General features: G+C 41.4%; 1 protein-coding gene across 1 annotated transcript; it reads right to left on the bottom strand.

The window, feature by feature from the left end:
- Positions 1–555: 555 nt before the first annotated feature.
- On the bottom strand, positions 556–17,560 carry LOC116478768 (zinc finger protein 681). The gene is given in 5 exon segments (XM_032170269.3): positions 556–2,491; positions 12,682–12,777; positions 13,284–13,410; positions 16,890–16,972; positions 17,472–17,560. Coding segments are annotated over 4 exon segments (1,938 nt in total). The 5' UTR covers positions 16,893–16,972; positions 17,472–17,560; the 3' UTR covers positions 556–779.
- Between the last annotated feature and the right edge of the window lie 2,878 nt (positions 17,561–20,438).

Raw genomic sequence — 20,438 nt, forward strand, 5'->3', positions numbered from 1 at the left:
TTTTTCAAAGAAAAAAGTATACTTTGAATGTAATTATAACTGCAAAAATTTGCTACTTCTTATGTTATATACAAATAATTCATTTACCAACTTTAGTTTTAGATTCCTTTCTATACTCAGCAATGTTATTTAGTGTAACATCTGAAGTGTCAGTGCCTTAAATATTTCTACTGTGAATTATCTGATATTTACATAGAATTTTGGATTAAATATTTTTTCATATTTACTGCATCTGCAAAAATAGATTTTAGTATGAACCCTCTAGTGTTTTCTGAGCTGTCATTTTTGAAAAAAAGTTTTCCCAAATTTATTACATTTGCAGGGTTTTTCTCCAATATATATTTCCCTATGTTGCACAAAGTTTAAGCAATTGCTCCAGGGTTTTCCTCTAGTACAAAATGTGTACAAGGAGATCTGTGATACAAGCAAAGGTTACTACAACCCTCCTTATGTTCATAATGTGTGTCTTCAAAATGAATACTCTTCACTTTAGAGGCTTCTATTTTCTGAAAGATTTTTGACAGTAATTGCATGTATAATGCTTTTATTAAGTATGAAATCTCTGATGTTAAGATGTGAACAGATATTAATGGCTTTTTCACATTCTGTATATTTGAAATTTTTTTTCTAGTACAAATGCTTTCCTGTGCAATAAGGTGTGAGCATTGGTTAAAAGTTTTGCCACATTCTTCACACTTGTAGGTTTTTTTAAGTATGAATTATCTTATGTACAATCAAGTGTGACAACCTTTAAAGGTTTTGTTACATTCTTCACATTTCTAAGATTTCTCACCAGCATAATTTCTTTTATGTTTAGAAAACTTTGAAGTGTTTTCAAAATCACTGTTACATCTTTTAGGTTTGTAGAGTTTCTCACCACTATGAATTTTCTTATGTCCAGTAAGGTTTGAGGACTGGTTAAAAGCTTTGCCACATTTTTCACATTGGTAGGGTTTCTCTCCAGTATGAATTCTCTTATGTCTAGTAAGGTGTGAGGACTGGTTAAAGGCTTTACCACATTCTTCACATTGGTAGGGTTTCTCTCCAGTATGAATTACCTTATGTGTAGTAAGGTGTGAGGAATGGTTAAAGGCTTTGCCACATTCTTCACATGCGTAGGGTTTCTCTCCAGTATGAATTTTCTTATGTTCAGTAAGCTTTGAGGATCGATAGAAAGCTTTGCCACATTCTTCACATTTGTAGGGTTTCTCTCCAGTATGAATTCTCTTATGCGTAGTAAGGATTGAGGACTGGCTAAAAGCTTTGCCACATTCTTCGCATTTGTAGGGTTTCTCTCCAGTATGAATTCTTTTATGTGTAGTAAGGTTTGAGAACTGGTTAAAGGCTTTGCCACATTCTTCACATTTGTATGGTTTCTCTTCAGCATGAATATTCTTATGTTCAGTAAGGTTTGAGGATTGGTTAGAAGCTTTGCCACATTTTTCACACTGGTAGGGTTTTTCTCCAGTATGAATTACCTTATGTCTAGTAAGGTGTGAGGACTTGTTAAAAGCTTTGCCACATTCTTCACATTTGTAGGGTTTGTCTCCAGTATGAATTATCTTATGTGTAGTAAGGTGTGAGGACTGCCTAAAGGCTTTGCCACATTCTTCACATTTCTAGGGCTTCTCTCCAGTATGAATTATCTTATGTCTGGTAAGGTGTGAGAACTGGTTAAAGGCTTTGCCACATTCTTCACACTTGTAGGGTTTCTCTCCAGTATGAATCATCTTATGTCTGGTAAGGTGTGAGGACTGGTTGAAAGCTTTGCCACATTCCTTATATTCATTGAGTTTCTCTCTGGTATGAATTATCTTATGTGTAGTAAGGGTTGAGGACTGATTAAAGGCTTTGCCACATTCTTCACGTTTGTAGGGATTCTCTCCAGTATGAATTATTGTATGTGTTGTAATGTGTGATGACGGGTTAAAGGCTTTGCTACATTCTTCACGTTTGTAGAGTTTCTCTCTAGTATAAATTATCTTATGTGTAGTAAGGTTTGTGAACTGGTTACAGGCTTTGCCACATTCTTCACATATGTACAGTTTCTCTCCAATATGAATTCTTTTATGTTTAGTAAAGATTGAGGATCCATTAAAGGCTTTTCCACAATCTTCACATTTGTAGAAATTTACTCTAGTACAAATTATTTTATGTTGAGTTAGGTTTGAAAACATGCAAAATGATTTGCCAAATTCTTTACATTTAAAAGGTTTTTTTCTGGTGTGTCTTACCTTATGTCCACTTAAATTTGAAAATTTATGAAAGATTTTCATATATTTATCACATTGAAATATTTTGTTCTGGGTAGTTGGCAAACATTGGTTAAGTCCATTATAACCTCCTTTTTGCACCTTGCACTCATCCACACTTTTACTTAACTGTAAATTCTCATGTTCACATTTTCCATATCTTCTCAGTGTCACTTTTTGGAAGGAATCTTTTATGTTCTGCTCTGGTGAAAAGTCTTGGGCAAAATGAGAACAAATAACTGAAAGAAATAAAAATAACAAATGACTCCACTTGATAGACTCTAAATATACTTTACAAATCCAACCTATACAATTATACAAATTACATAAGCAAGATGGTATAGCAAAATACCAAAGGCCCTAATTTCTTTCTTTTTTTTTTTTTCCTGAGACGGAGTCTCAATCTGTCACTTGGGCTGGACTGCAGTAGTGTGATCTCAGCTCACTGCAACCGCTACCTCCCAGGTTCGAGCAACTCTCCTGCCTCAGCCTACTGAGTAGCTAGGATTACAGGCATGTGCCACCATGTCCAGCTAATATTTGTATTTTTAGTAGAAACGGGGTTTCACCATGTTGGCCAGGCTGGTCTCAAATTCCTGACCTCGTGATCTGCCCACCTCAGCCTCCCAAAATGCTGGGATTACAGGCATGAGCCACCGTGCTCAGCCTAAAGGCCCCAATTTCTTAATAGAAATATAAATGTAACAAAAACATATTGACCAAAATACATTTGTGGAAAATTTATAAATTAGTTAAGTGTGTGCAATGACCCAGGTGAACAGAATGCAAAGAGCCACATAGAAAGAAAATAAAAGTCTGTTACATTTACCCAAAATAGACCTTTCTGCTCCCCAATATAACATAATACCTTTAAAAGTAAATTGCCAACTTCAATTATTTTGCATACAGAGGCATACCTGAGAGTGGATAATTTATAAAGAAAAAAGGTTGGCAGGGTGCGGTGGCTCATGCCTGTAATCACAGCACTTTGGGAGGCCAAGGCAGGCAAATCAACTGAGGTCAGGAGTTTGAGACCAGCCTGGCCAACATGGTGAAACTCTGTCTCTACTTAAAATACAAAATTAGCCAGGTGTGGTGGTGCATGCCTGTAATCCCAGCTACTCGGGAGGCTGAGGCAGGAGAATAGCTTGAAGCCAGGAGGCGGAGGTTGCAGTGAGCCAAGATTGTGCCACTGCAGTCCAGCCTAGGTGACAGAGTGAGACTATGTCTCAAAAACAAAACAAAACAAAACAAAAACAAAAAAAAAGAAAAAAGAAAAAGTTTATTTGGCACACAGTTTGGCAGACCGTACAAGAAGTGCGTGCCAGCATCGACTTCTGGTGAGGGTCTCACAAAGCTTACAATCATGGTGAAACAGAAAGAGTAACTGAACATATCACATGGTAAGGGACAGAGCAAGTGTGAAATAAAGAAGCCAGGTAATTTTAATGAACCAGCTCTCATTTAAATTAACAGAGGGTAAAGTTTCTGATTACCAAGAGAGTGATGCCAAGCCATTCATGAGAAATTTGCCCCCATGACTCGAACACCTCCCAGCAGGTTCTGCATCCAACACTGAGGACTGCATTGCAGCATAATGTTTGGGGAACGTGAGCATTCAGGTTATACCACAGATCAACTAGGCTTAACAGACATGTAAACAACTTTCCAGTTAAAAGCAAGAAAATACACAATATTCTTATTTGTACCTGGTGTATTCTGTTAGGATACACAACAAGTCTTATTAAATTTAGGAATACCAGGTGGGTGCTGTGGCTCATGCCTATAATTTCAACACTTTGGGAGACCAAGATGGGAGGATCTCCTGCGGCCAGAAGTTTGAGATGAGCCTAGGAACACAGTAAGACTCCGTCCCTACAAATAATCAAAAAATTAGCCAGGCATGGTAGTGCATCTCTGTAGTTTGAGCTACTAAGAAGGCTGAGGTGAAAGGAGCACTTGAGCCCCGAAGGTTGAAGCTGCAGTCACTGCATTCCAGCCTGGGTAAGAGAAAAAGATCCTGTCTCAAAACAACAATGACAACAAATAAATGTAAGAAAATAAAAATTGTACACTGAATGTTTTCTGACTAAAACGGAATGAAACTGGAAATTGAGAGCACAAGTAAAACTGGCACATCCAAATATATATGAAAATAACACATACTCTTCAACATAGTTTTACTCAAGGGTCAAAAAATTTAAGTTTCCAAAGATGTCTGTACAACTTACAGTGATGAATACATTCAATATAATTTCTATAAAAATCCCCAAAGCACAAGTTTTACAAGAATATTGTTTAAAATTTTTAAATTTGATTATAAACTATAGCCAAACACTCATGAAAAAGAACAAAGAGGTGTTATACTTCTGGATTTTAAAAAATATTAATAGCTACAAAAACAAGGTGGTACTGACAGACAGCTAAACAGATTAAAAAACAGAATAGAGAGCCCAGAAATAAACTCTTCAGTATATGATTAAATAATCTTTTACAACGTTGCCATGAGCACACACTAGAGAAAAGACAATCTCTTCAAAAAAATCATGTTGAAAACTGGACACCAACACTGATAAAGCTGGATTCTTTGAATCATATACAAAAAATATTTTAAATAAAATACTTAAACATATAAAAATAACAAATCTCTTAGAAAAAAAGAGAAATGACATGACGTTGGTCTTGGCACCATTTTTTTTTGATATGATATTAAATGCATGAGCATCAAAGAAAAAAGTAACTACACTACACTTCAAAATTTCCACGCATCAAAAAAACATTAGAGTGACAATGCCTTGTAGAAAATAAGTAAAAACATTTCAAATTATATGTGATAAGAGTTAATTGTAGGGAGCTAAAGGCCCGAGGATCATGACCAACTCAGCATTCCATTGAAGGCTATGTGATCAAACAGCAAACTGTTTATCATGAATGCAGGATGTGGGCAAACTCACATCTGTGCCTGCCACCAGAAGGTTTGCTGAGGGTAGTCATTCCCTGGTGCCATGCTCCTTGAGGTTATCTACTGGAACATCTGCAGACTACTGTTCAAAGAATGCAGTCATGCAAGCCTGCACTAAGTAAAGCAGCTGACTGACAACCACCCCCTTCTCCCTATCTCCTTTACTCAATAAATACAAAGGGCTATAGAAGTTCAGGGTCCTTGTTCACTAGAAGCAAGAAGCCCCCTGACCCCTTCTTCCAAATATACTCTTTTGTCTTTGTTTTTATTCCCACGTTCATCCTCCTTTGTTCAGTCCAGCAAGGTCCATGGCAGTTAATATTGAGAATATATAAACAAGTCTTAAATGGACTAATAATTGAAATAAATTTTCATCAAAAAAATACAAAAATGGGAAAAAGCATTTGAAAAGACACAGGAAATTACATTTGTAGAGAAATGCATAAAAATCACGTGAAAAAAATCAACTCAAACCAATTCGAATGGCCACTATCAATTTTTTTAAAACATTAAATCTGTTGATGATGAACTGAAAACCCGTTATTTGTTGGTGTAAAACAAGGATGCAGCCACTGTTTTAAAATGTTATGTTACCCAAATAATTAAAAATGGAATCATTAAATACAATAATTCAATTTGTAAATCTATATGCAGACTCTGCAATGCAGGAGCTAGAAGGCATATTTGAACATTGATGTTTACTGTACCAGTATTCACAAAAGCCAAAAGACTGAAGCAACCCTTTCTTGACTTATAAATACATGAAAAAATGTAACATATAAATACAATGGAATATTATTCAGCCTTAAAAAAAATCTTGTCACACTTTAAGACAAACTTTGAGAATTATTATGTCACCTGAAATAAGCCATTAACAAGATGATGGATACTATATGATCCCATTTACAGGAGATATCTTAAGTACTCACACTCATAAAAACAGAAAGTAGAAGGATATTTGTCAAGGGCTGGAGAGAGGGTAAAATGTTCAGCTGTTACTTAATGGATATTGAGTTTTAGTTTTATTAGATGTAAAATTTTTAAAAGTCTTTTGCATAACAATATGAATACACTTAACATGTCTGAAATGTACAGCTTTTTTTTGAGACAGGGTCTCATTCTATCACGCAAGGTGGAGTGCAGTGGCACAATCATGGCTAAGTGTAACCTCAAATTCCCAGACTCAAGTAATCCTCCTCCCTCAATCTTTCAAAGAGCTGGGACCACAGGTGCACACAACCATGCCTGGGTTAAAAAAAAAAAATTTGTAGAGTGGGAAACTCCATATGTTGCCCAGGCTGGTCTCAAACTTCTGGGATCAAGCAATCCTCCTGCCTTAAGATTCCCAAATTCTGGGACTACACATGTAAGCCACAACCATGCCTGGCCCTGAAATGTATACTTCAATAAATTTAAGAGGGTAAATTTTATGTTATGTGTTTTTACAATTAATTTTTCTCAAAATCAGAAAAAATTCAGAATCATAAATCTTTTCATAAATTACCTTCAAATCACAAAAGTGTTTCTCTCACACACAGCAAATACATATTCATCATTAAACACATGGTGAAAATAAAACTATTTCCATGACTACTCAATTAGACAAGATAAAACAAACACTGAAAATCAACTAAGGAAAAAAAAAGGGGCCGGGCACGGTGGCTCACGCCAGTAATCTCAGCACTTTGGGAGGCCAAGGTGAGCGGATCACCTGAGGTCAGAAGTTCGAGACCAGCCTGGCCAACATTGTGAAACCCCATCTCTACTAAAAATATAAAAATTATCTGGGTGTGGTGACATGAGCCTGTAATCCCAGCTACTCAGTAGCTGAGGCTGGAGAACTGCTTGAACCCGGGAGGCAGAGGTTGCAGTTAGCCAAGATTGCGCCATTGCACTCCAGCCTGGGTGACAGAGCGAAACTCCACCTCAAAAAAAAAATCAACTAAGAAAGAATATATACAAGATAAGTCATAACCAAAGTTGTGGTTATATTTATAGATAAACACACATAGACATATGGCTGATGTATCTCTTAAGTAAACCCCACACTGACTTAAAGTGTACAAACAGAATTGCAAATTGTCTAAAATTATAATACATATGTAAAACTAAAAAACACAAGAAACTAATATTAAGAAACCTACACTAAAAAAAAACACACTAGTAGGCCAGGCGCGGTGGCTCATGCCTGTAATCCCAGCACTTTGGGAGGCCGAGGTGGGCAGATCATGAGGTCAGAAGATCGAGACCATCCTGGCTAAAACGGTGAAACCCCGTCTCTACTAAAAATAAAAAAGATTAGCCGGGCGTGGTGGTGGGCGCCTGTAGTACCAGCTACTCAGGTGGCTGAGGCAGGAGAATGGTGTGAACCCGGGAGGCAGAGCTTGCAGTGAGCCGAGATCGCGCTACTGCACTCCAGCCTGGGCAAGAGCGAGACTCCGTCTCAAAAAAAAAAAAAAAACACACACACTAGTATGAACTGGAAAACAATAATGAGAGAAATGTTTACTCAAAATATGGTTTGCAGCCAGGTGTGGTGGCTCACGCCTATAATCCCAGCCCTTAGGGAGACTGAGGTGGACAAATCACTTCAGGTCAGAAGTACGAGATCAGCCTGGCCAACATAGGGAAACCCCGTCTCTACTAAAAATACAAAAATTAGCCAGTCCTGGTGGTATGTGCCTGTAGTCCCAGCTACTCAGGAGGCTGAAGTGGTAGGATCCCTTGAACATGGGAGGCAGAGGTTGCAGTGAGCCAAAATCACTCCACTGCACTTCAGCCTGGGCAACAGAGTGAGACTGCATCTCTAAAAAAACACACTAGTAGGCCAGGCGTGGTGGCTCACACCTGTAATCCCAGCACTTTGGGAGGCTGAGGTAGGTGGATTATCTGAGGTTGGGGGTTTGGGACCAGCCTGACCAAAATGGAGAAACCCTATCTCTACTAAAAAAAGAAGTACAAAATTAGCCAGGCATGGTGGCACATGCCTGTAATCTCAGCTACTCGGGAGGCTGAGGCAGGAGAATTGCTTGAACCTGGCAGGTGGAGGTTGCAGTGAACCGAGACTGCGCCATTGCACTCCAGCTTGTGCAATAAGAGCAAAACTCCATCTCAACAATAAATAAATAAATAAATAAATATCTGGTTTGCAATACCGATGTACCGTTATGAATTTATCTAAATAGGCCAGGTGCGGTGGCTCACACATGTAATCCCAGCACTTTGGGTGGCAGAGGCAGGCGGATCACCTGAAGTTGGGAGTTCAAGACCAGCCTGACCAACATAGTGAAACCCCATCTCTACTAAAAATACAAAATTAGCTGGGCGTTTTGGCACATGGCTGTAATCCCAGCTACTCGGGAGGCTGAGGCAGCAGAACTGCTTGAACCCAGGAGGCGGAGGTTGCAGTGAGCCGAGATTGCACCATTGTACTTTAGCCTGGCAACAGAGTGAGACTCTGTCTCAAAAAAAAAAAAAAGAAAAGAAAAGAAAAAAAAATTCTATTCTCTAAATCACTATAACATGTGACTGTGTACTCACAGAAGGCAGGTATTTTGAATAATTGGCATGTGCTCCATGGGAGTAAAATTTCAAAGAAAATGGAGTGTAATCATAAACAGAAGATTCTAATGAGAAACTTTTAATAAATAAGCATTTAAAAGAAACTAGAGTTCATTCCCCGGCACCTCCACCAGTGGCCGGGCACGGTGGCTCAAGCCTGTAATCCCAGCACTTTGGGAGGCCGAGGCGGGCGGATCACGAGGTCAGGAGATCGAGACCATCCTGGCGAACACGGTGAAACCCTGTCTCTACTAAAAATACAAAAAATTAGCCGGGCGTGTTGGCAGGCACCTGTATAGTCCCAGCTACTCGGGAGGCTGAGGCAGGAGAATGGCGTGAACCCGGGAGGCGGAGCTTGCAGTGAGCCGAGATCGCGCCACTGCACTCTAGCCTGGGGGACAGAGCAAGACTCCGTCTCAAAAAAAAAAAAAAAAGAAACTAGAGACAATTTTATTTATTTATTTATTTTTTTTGAGATGGAGTCTTGCTCTGTCACCTAGGCTGGAGTGCAGTGGCACAATCTCGGCTCACTGCACCCTCTGCCTCTTGGGTTTACACCATTCACTTGCCTCAGCCTCACGAATAGCTGGGACTACGGGCGCCTGCCACCATGCCTGGCTAATTTTTTTGTATTTTTAGTAGAGACGGGGTTTCACCGTGTTAGCCAGGATGGTCTCGATCTCCTGACCTCATGATCTGCCCATCTCGGCCTCCCAAAGTGCTGGGATTACAGGTGTGAGCCACCGCGCCCGGCCTGAGGTTGGAAAATTGCTTCAGGCCAGGATTTCAAAACCAGCCTGGGTTATGTAGCAAGACCTAATCTCCAAATTAAGCACCTTTAGGAGAGCTTTGAGATCCAGGGAGGGAGTTGTGAAACTGCTAATGCCCAATTCTGAGAAGTGCTATTTTTCAGAAGGCAGGTGGCAAACTACAGAACTCCTGTTTTTTAGTATAGACCAGGAAATGGCCTACCCAACTTGGTCCTACTGATACTTCTGGAGTTACTCTGTAATCATCTCAGACTTTTCCCAGCCATAGTCTGTAAGAGGTCATACCCTTTCAGAGACCTTGAGAAAGACACCCACTTATAGCCATGCAGCAGGCCTGCAGACCTTGGCCTTTACTGTGGTCCCTGAAGCAATTCAATGACTCAGTTTCACATCCCTGAGCCACAGTTCACAGCCAGTTCTGCCTATGTTAAAGCCCACTCAGTGACCTGGAAAAATCCTCTCTGACACACAGTGAATGCCATACTCACCCACATTCTTAAATAAGACTTACCATATACAGATCTGACTACAGAAACCTGCCCTAGTGTCTGCCCTACAGGTCAAAACCTTGAGAGAAATTCAGTCTGTCCAAAAAATAAAATGTGAATTACAACTAGCCAAGCCCCTTGTAACAAGCCAACTAAAGGTGGACCCTAGTGCAGACCCAGCAGCCTTGTGACCAAGCTACATGCCCTCTCCACTACTAACCCAGAGGGCATCTCATTACCCTGGGGGCCCAACAAAAGACCTTTACCTTCTGAAAACAGGTTATAAAAACTTGAAGAAACTTTTGCTTTTTCAAGTTTAAAGACACTAATACAAAAATATATTTTGCCTATTGTCAATGCTTCTCTTTTAACAAAGAACTGTAAGTATGTGGCAAAAGAATTAGTCAAAAAAATGAAAAAGAGCCATTGAAATTGAAGACAAGTAAGTAAAAAGTTGCTGGTTGTAGATCATATGATCATATATATATATCTATTTAAAAAGTACATTAAATCCTGTCTAAACTAATAAATACACTCAGTAAATTAGCAAAATATTAAATTAACATACAGGCCGGGCGCGGTGGCTCATGCCTGTAATCCCAGCACTTTGGGAGGCCGAGGCAGGTGGATCACGAGGTCAGGAGATCGAGACCATCCTGGCAAACACGGTGAAACCCCGTCTCTACTAAAAATACAAAAAATTAGCCGAGCGTGGTGGCGGGCGCCTGTAGTCCCAGCTGCTCGGGAGGCTGAGGCAGGAGAACGGCGTGAACCCGGGAGGCGGAGCTTGCAGTGAGCCCAGACTGCGCCACTGCACTCCAGCCTGGGGGACAGAGCGAGACTCCGTCTCAAAAAAAAAAAAAAAAAAATAACATACAAGTTATGGTTCCATACACTTAAGCTATCGGATAAAATATTTTAAAAATCTTATTTACAGCCAGGCGTGGTGGCTCAAGCCTGTAATTCCAGCACTTTGGGAGGCTGAGGCAGGTGGATCATCTGAGGTCAAAAGTTCAAGACCGGCCTGGCCAACATACTGAAACCCCATCTATACTAAAAATACAAAAATTAGCCAGGCATGGTGGCACGTGCCTGTAGTCCCAGCTACTTGGGAGGCTGAGGCAGGAGAATCCCTTGAACCCGGGAGGCAGAGGTTGCAGTGAGCCAAGATGGCACCACTGCACTCCAGCCTGGGCAACACAGCAAGACTCTGTCTCAAAAAAAAATCTTATTTACGATAGCATTAAAATAAATTTCTGAGAAGAAATTTAATCAAAGAGGTAGAAAGTCTTTATAATGAAAGATATATCCATGAGAGAAATTAGAAAAGACACAAATAAATTTAAAAATATTTCATGTATATAGATTGAAAGAATAAATACTGTTAAAGTGCCATGTTGGCCAGGCATGGTGGCTCACACTTGTAATCCCAGGACTTTGGGAGGCTGAGGCAGGAAGATCACGAGGTCAAGAGATGGAGACCATCCTGGCCAACATGGCGAAACTCTGTCTCTACTAAAAATACAAAAATTAGCTGGGCCTGGTGGTGAGCACCTGTAGTTCCAGCTACTAGGGGGGCTGAGGCAGGATAACAGCTTGAACCTGGAAGGGAGAGGTTGCAGTGAGCCGAGATTGTACCACTGCACTCCAGCCTGGAGAAAGAGCGAGACCTTGTCTCAAAAAAAAAAAAGTGCCATGTTATTCAAAATGATCTATAGATTCAATAAACTCCCTATCAAAATTCCAGTGGCATTTTACAGTAATGAAAAATACAAGTCTAAAATTTATATATGAAACTACAATAAACTTTGAATAGTGAAAGCAATCTTGAGAAAAAAAAACAAAGCTGAATGACATCATACTTTATAATTTCAAACTATATTTGAAGACTATAGTAATACAAACAGGATGGAATGTGCAGAAAAATGAACAAAAACCTACTACTCTCACACATTTCAGAGATGATGCAAAAAAAGAACTTAAAAAATAGTTTAACAGAGTTTCTCAAAATTATGCAGATATTTGTGTGTCCCCCAAAACAATGGAAAAGCAGTCAGATTGTGCAGTCTCTTATATGCCATTAAGGAGACTTTGGCTCTCACTGTAAACTAGAAGGCAGATCACTGAAGGGAAAGCAGAGTCCTGAGAGAACTTAAGAGCATAAGACAGAAGACTCCCTTATGTGAGAGCAAAATAGAAAAACTCGGCAGGGTGGTGTGGCTCATGCCTGTAATCCCAGCACTTTCAGAGGCCAAGGTGGGCAGATCACCTGAGGTTAGGAGTTCGAGACCAGCCTGGCCAACACATAGTGAAACCCTGTCTCTACTAAAAAAATACAAAAATTAGCTGGGCGTGGTGGCGCACACCTGTAGTCCCAGCTACTTGGGAAGCTGAGACAGGAGAATCACTTGAACCTGGAGGTGGAGGTTGCAGTGAGCCCAGAATGTGCCACTGCACTTCAGCTTGGGTGACAGAGCGAGACTCCATCTTTCAAAAGAAAAAGAAAAGAAAACAAAAACTCGGGCTTTCCAGAAACTATTTCCTTTGGAATACAGCTTCCCAAATCACATTATAAGGACTAGCTTTTTCTTTGACCTTTGAACCGGTCATCTATGTTATCTGTTGTATTCACTTTCACTCTCACCTACCTGGGAGTTCGGCCACCGTCCTATGTCTCTTTCTAGTCCAAGGCTCTTTTTCTTGCTCCAGACAGGTGATCAGGTCTGGCTTAGAGGCAGCAATACCTGTTTTATTGAGAATAAATAACATAAATCTTGCTTATACTCTCTAATCACCAACATGGCAATGCAGTCAGTAAAGAGGGTGAAATAGAATATTCTTGTAAATCAATCCCAAAATACTGATTTACAAAAGAAATTTCTAAATATTTAGAAAATATTTTAAATTTGTTAATTCTTAATTTCACTGTCCAGTACAACAAATCAAAAATTGGTGTTGGCAATTAGATTTTAAAGTGTGAGCAATAATATTTTATGCCACTAAACTTCTGGAATTACCACTCTAATCTAGAGTGAAGAATACAGATTAGCTCAGGAATGCAGAAAATTCAGGTCAAGATGAAATATCTTGAAGAAATTCTTTTCTACAGAGATGAATCCCTAAGATTTTTATAAAAACAGGGATCTGAAACTCACTTATGCAAAGCATAAATTACCTAAAAACATTATATAAAAAAGAAAAATGAAACCTTTAGGGTGTAATAGGAATTGTATATTGAAGTTATCCTCACCCAAGAAGACCAGGTTTCTGTAGTTCTCTAACATCACATTCCTATATAAATTCTGCTGTATAGTGTCCAGGCATTGCCACTCCTCCAGAGAGAATTCTATGGCCACATCCCTAAATTTCAATGGTTCCTGAAAAACACACACATACATACACACACACACACACACACACACACACACATTTACAAAGTGGCCACGGAAAGAATTTATAATTTGATTCAAGGTAAAATAAAAAAGTGAAGAGAACTGGTTCTGACTTAACAGAAATAACTGAAATTATCCAATAAAATAATTTTTTTTTACACAGGAACATTCTCTAACCTGTTCTCCAACCATGAGAAAAGAAAGTGGCATTAGATCTATAACACCAGACCTAAATAAATTGCCAGTCAGAATGGCGATTATCAAAAAGTCAAGAAACAATAAATGTTGGTGAGACTGTGGAGAAATATGAATGCTTTGACACTGTTGGTGGGAATGTAAATTAGTTCAACCATTGTGGAAGACAGTGTGGTGATTCCTCAAGGATCTAGGACCAGAAATACCATTTGACCTAGTGATACCATTTCTGAGTATATACTCACAAGAATATAAATCATTCTACTATCCCAGCACTTTGGGAGGCCGAGGTAGGTGGATCTTGAGGTCAGGAGATCGAGACCATCCTGGCTAACCTGGTGAAACCCCGTCTCTACTAAAAATACAAAAAATTAGCCGGGCGTAGTGGTGGGCACCTGTAGTCCCAGCTACTTGGGAGGCTGAGGCAGGAGAATGGCATGAACCCACGAGGTGGAGCTTGCAGTGAGCTGAGATGATGCCACTGCACTCTAGCCTTGGCGACAAAGCAAGACTATGTCCCAAAAAAAGAAAAAAAAAGACACATATGTTATTGAATCACTATTTACAATAGCAGAGATATGGAACCAACCTAAATGCCCATCAATGATAGAATGGATAAAGAAAATGTGGTACATACACAACCATGGAATACTATGCAGCCATAAAAAGGAATAAGATCATGTATTTTGCAGGGCCCATGGATGCAGCTGAAAGCTATTATCCTCAGAAAACTAACACAGGAACAGAAAACCAAACACTGCATGTTGTCACTCATTAGTAAGAGTTGAACAACGAGCACACATAAACACAAGGAGACAAACCATACACACCAGGGCCAGTCGGGGGGTGGCAGGACAAGGAGAGAAAGAGCATTAAGATAAATAGCTAATGCATGCCAGGTTTTTTTTTTTTTTTTTTTTTTTGAGACGGAGTCTTGCTCTGTGGCCCAGGCGGCAGTGCAGTGGCACAATCTCGGCTCACTGCAAGCTCCGCCCCCCCGGGTTCATGCCATTCTCCTGCCTCAGCCTCCCGAGTAGCTGGGACTACAGGCGCCACCACCACGCCCGGCTAATTTTTTTGTATTTTTAGTAGAGACGGGGTTTCACTGTGTTAGCCAGGATGGTCTCGATCTCCTGACCTCGTGATCCACCTGCCTCGGCCTCCCAAAGTCCTGGGATTACAGGCGTGAGCCACAACGCCCGGCCTGCATGCCAGGTTTAAAACCTAGATGACGGGTTGATAGGTGCAGCAAACTACCATGACACATGTATACCTATGTAACAAACCTACACGTTCTGCACTTGTATCCCAAAACTTAAAGTAAAATAGAAAAAAAATTATAAAAGACTATACTTAGAAATAAATGATAATAAAAATTATACAAAAAAATTTTTTTTCTTTTTTGAGTTGGAGTCTCGCTCTGTCACCCAAGCTGGAGTGCCATGGCGTGATCTCGGGTCACTGCAACCTCTGTCTCGTGGGTTCAAGCAATTCCCCGACCTCAGCCTCCAGAGTAGCTGGGCTTACAGATGTCCGCCACCACGCCTGGCTAATGTTTGTATTTTTAGTAGAGATGGGCTTTCACCATGTTGGCCAGGCTGATCTCTTTGCCAGGCTGGTCTCAAACTCCTCACCTCGTGATCCACTCACCTCGGCCTCCCAAAATGCTGGGATTACAGGTGTGAGCCACCTTACCTGCCTTATAAAAGGTATACAAGCTAAAAGTGCTGACATACAACAAAAGTAAAAAGAAAAAAGATTATGTTACAGGGCACTGTGCCTGGGATAACACATTATGTAACTTAATTTTTATAACACCCTGGGAGCTGGTACTGTTTAATAATTCCCAGGATTTAGATTTAAAGCCTGGCATTTTTATTTCTTCTGTTTCTCTGTCATTGATTTAAAAAAAAATACAATAAAAGCTAAATATAGACAGAGAGGAATGCAGAAAGAATTTAAAGTATTTTAGAGAAATTTATATTGTGTCTATGTTTACTTTTTTGTGACTTGTGGAGCAACTACTAGATCTGTAAGAATAGAAAACAAGTTGCTAGATAGAATGCAAGCACTAGTTTTAATAAAAAATTATAACCATAAAATATACACTTTATTTTTTTAATTTATCTGCTTTTTTGTTTCAGGAATTGTAAGCACCAGCCCTAGAAAGGCAGCAGAATTCACCAGACAAAACTCTGATCTCCACTAATCAGTTCTATGAGGCAACACTTCAGGGTAGGGCCAGACCTAAATAAGGCCTCCAAAAAGGTGAACCTGAGCAGAACTGGGGCAGGGAGTGGACTCTATGTAGAATTCTGTTCTCTATGCCACTGGGGTATTTCCAGTTCTGTTTTTCCTAAACTTATCTTAAAAAAAAAAAACAAAAAACCTTAAATCTCAGAGTTTGTATAATTTTAATCTTTCTTAGACCCTGCCCTATCAATTATATAACATATACTAATAAGCAATTTGAACAAATTTATAAAGGTTTTCTAGGATAATTTTATTAAAAGATAAATATGTATTAACAAGGTAAAAGAAATAGAAATAATAGTTCTTCAGTCTATAAATACTCCTTCAGGTGATGACATCACAAGTCACAATTACATAAAGTGGCACAAATAGAGCCCAAGTTTTCTGCACACATCTATTTATTGTACCAATTATATGATGCTTAATTTAACCATTTATCCAGTTGCTAGACTAAAAGCTCCTGGATTGTAGGGACCATGACTGCTTCATCTATTTTTCTAATGGCCATATGAAGAGAAAACAATTTAGCCGCGCGTGGTGGCAAATGTCTGTAATTACACCTACTCGGGAGGCTGTCTCGGCCTCCCAAAGTGCTGGAATTACACGCGCGAGCCACCGCGCCAGGCCTTTTGACTCTCATAAATTTTTAATGAAAGGAAAGAGAAACTGGGAACGCCACGGACCAAAGCTCTTCCCATTCATGAACCCGGCACCCATCAGGATTCTCCCCTGACGACCCTCCCGTGGTCCCTGCACAATCTGGGAGAGACCCGGCGCTGCGGGTGCAGAGCCACCCAGAGAGGGCTGCAGGCCAGGACACAGTCACTGAGCAGGGATGAGAAAGGACGCCCGGGGGGCTGGCTGTCAGCGCAGCCGCCATCTTATGGTCGAAGTGGACTGAGGCCGACCTGGGCGAGGAGAACTCAGGGCGCAAATTGTGGAGCTGACTGCGGCGAGGTCTGAGTCCCGCCACAGCCCCTTCCCCTCTCTCGGGATGTCGGACCCGGCATTCTCACCATTTCTAGGTTTCCGGGGGACCTGGCGTCTTAGCTATGGATCGCCAATACCTGCAGGTCACAGGGCCACAGAGACCGGGCCTCTAGAAGTAGAGGACACAGAGCAGTGAAGACCTGGAGCTCGGGCTGGAGGGAGAGACAAAGACCCCGCCAATCCCGGAAGCCGCCCTGTCTGCTCCAGCTGCATGCCTGATTGGACAGTTCCCAGCCCAGCGTCCCTGATTGGATAATGATTAAAACCCCACCCCTCAGGTCCTGAGTGACAGAAGATGTGATCAGATGCTCGGCTGAATGAAGACTAACGACCTGAGTTGCAGCCTTTTCAGACAGGGCTCCCTCCCTGAGCTAAGCCAGGCCCACCCAACAGGGTATTTGCCTTTAACCTTCTGTGTAAGGTCACATGCATTTCAAATAATATACTAGATAGCTATTCAAAAATAAAAATATATATAATAACAATTATTTTAATATTTCAGCTTTTATGACCGTCCTGGTTTCTGGCAGCCATAGTCCCTACCCCGACAGCCCCCAGCCCAGATGGCATTCAAATCTTCCTGGATGGGCTTGATGCCTGTCACTCACCCGCTCTTTAGCACTACGTTGTGTTGGTTACTCAGGCCTGGGAGAGGTGGTGGGGATCGTAGATCCAGGGTAGGAACCACCTCACACCCAGAGTTCACCTGGCCACATGCCAGCAAGGAAGCCCATGAAGCACAGCTCTAGACACTGAGCCTCGGCACCTCCAGCTGCACTTTCTATTTATATATCAGTTTTTTTTTTTTTTTTTTTTTGAGGCAGAGTCTTCCTCTGTTGCCCAGGCTGGAGTGCAGTGGCGCAATATCAGATCACCACAACCTCTGCCTCCTGGGTTCAAGTGATTCTCCTGCCTCAGCCTCCCTAGTAGCTGGGATTACAGGTGCACACCACCAGGCCCATCTAATTTTTCTATTTTTAGTAGAGACGGGGTTTCACCATGTTGGCCAGGCTGGTCTCAAACTCCTGACCTCAGCCAATCTGCCCGCCTCAACCTCTTAAAATGATGGGATTACAGGTGTGAGCCATTGTGCTTGGCCCCCTTTAACTATTTTATGTGACTCTTCTCTCTTACCTGAACATTGCCCAAAAAGAGATTGTGACATATATTTGGGCCCAGCACCAAGGTGATGTGACACTTCTCTGCCTGGGCCTTGCCCACAGAAGAGAGAGTGACTTATTGCTGAGTTTAACATACAGGTGGTATGATTCTTCTGCTGACTCCCAGAAGTCATTGTAACATATATCTGGTCCATCACTGAGATTGTGTGACTGTCTTCTCCCTGGGACCTGTCCACAGTGGGGATTGTGACATATTGCTTGGCCAAGCACCTATGTGGTATGATTCTTTTCTTAGGCCTGGGCCCTGCCCACTGGAGTGATTTTGACACATTGCTGGGCCCAGCTCAAAGGTTATATGTGACTTCACACTTCTTCCTGAGCCCTACCCATGAGAGGTACTGTGTCTTAACTCTGAGACACTTAATTAGGTGATGTGACTCTTTTTTTTCGAGATGGAGTCTGGCTCTGTCACCCAGGCTGGAGTGCAGTGGCACAATATTGGCTCACTGCAACCTCCGCCTCCTGGGTTCAAGTGATTCACCTGCCTCAGCCTCATGAGTAGCTGGGATTATAGGCGTGCACTACCACAGTCGGCTACTTTTTGTATTTTTAGTAGAGATGAGGTTTCACCATGTTGTTCAGGCTGGTCTCGAATTCCTGACCTCAAGTGATCCACCTGCCTTGACCTCCCAAAGTGCTGGGATTACAGGCGTGAGCCACCATGCCCGGCCGATGTGTCTCTTTTGTTTGGACCCTCTTCTTGGGATATTGTGACACATTGCTGGGCCCAACATCTAGGTGATGTGACTCTACTCTTTGGTCTCTGCCCAAAAGGGATTGTGGCATATCACTGGGTCAAGAACCTAGATGAGGTGTCCAGCCTGGGACCTGCACACATTGTGTGTTGAGACATATCACTGGGTCTAACACCTAGGTAATGCAACTCTCCTGCATGGGCCCCGCCCACAGAGGTTTTATGAAATATCTTTCTATTAATCACCTTGGTGATGTGACACTCCTCTTCTGCCTGGGAACTGCGAAAAAAGTATTATTACATATCACTGGGCCTAGCACCTAGGTGATGTGACTCTTTGCTCATGCATGCACTCTGCGAACTGGGGTGTTTGTTACATATAGTTGGGCCTAAACCCTAGGTCATGTGATTCTTTCATTTTCCTGAGCCATACTCAGAGCATTTTGACATACTTTTGGGCCCATAATTTAGATGATGTGACGCTCTTGGATGGGCCCTCCCCATAAAGGGTAGTGTGACATATTGCTGAGCCCAGTACATGGGTGATGTGACTCATAGTTCTCTGGTTTGGGCTTTGCCCAAGCAGGGATTGTGATGTGTTGCTGGACTCACCACCTACGTGTTGTGACTCTCCTCTTCTGCCTAAGCCCTGCATGCATTGTGTGTTGTGACATACGCCTGGATTCAACACCTAGGTGATACAACTTTATGACATGGGAACTGCCCACGGAAGTATTATGACATATCTCCTTTCCATCACCTAGGTGATGTGACCCTTTTATTTTTCCTGTTTCTGGCATATTTTGGGTATAGTGACATATCATTGAGTTCAACATCCATGAAATGGGAGGCTTCTGCCTGAGCCCAGCACATAAGTGGCCTTGTGACATATCTTTGCATGCATTATTTAGGAGATTTAACCCCCTTTTTCTGTCTGCACTCTCACCACTGGAAGATTGTGATGAATCACTGGTCTCAGCAATCAGGTGATCAGTTTTTCCTGCCTGGTCCTTGCCCACAGATCATTGTAACATATCACTGGGCCTAGCATCCAGGTGATGTGACTCTGCTGACTGTATTCTGCTTTCAGGAGGAGATTTTAACATAACCCTAATCGAGCACCCATGTGTGGGTGTGATACTTCTGTCTTATCTCTGCCGTCAGAGAAGATTGTGACATATCACTGCCCCAAAATGCAGTAATGTGAGTCTACTGGCCAATCCCTATTCACTGGTGGGATTGTGATGCATATCTTATCCAAACTTACAGGGGCAATATGACTCTCATACCTCTAAACAACCAGTAGCAGATGTAGTTTCTCTCACAGAAATATATATATATATTTTTATATATATATATAAATATATATTTATATATATATATATATATTTTTTTTTAAAGACAGAGTCTCACTCTGTCACCCAGGCTGGAGTGCAGTGGTGCAATCTCAGCTCACTGCAACCTCCGCCTTCTGGGTTCAAGCGATTCTCCTGCCTCAGCCTCCCGAGTAGCTGGGATTACAGGCACACACTGCCATGCCCAGCTAATTTTTGTATTTTTAGTAGAGATGGAGTTTCACCATGTTGACCAGGATGGTCTCGATCTCTTGACCTCATAATCTGCCCGCCTCAGTCTCCCAAAGTGCTGGGATTACAGGCGTGAGCCACTGCAGCTGGCTTGGAGATTTTTACTGTTGTATG

Source organism: Hylobates moloch, unplaced genomic scaffold (genome assembly GCF_009828535.3).
Source record: "Hylobates moloch isolate HMO894 unplaced genomic scaffold, HMol_V3 SCAFFOLD_12, whole genome shotgun sequence".
NCBI classification, from domain to species: domain Eukaryota; kingdom Metazoa; phylum Chordata; class Mammalia; order Primates; family Hylobatidae; genus Hylobates; species Hylobates moloch.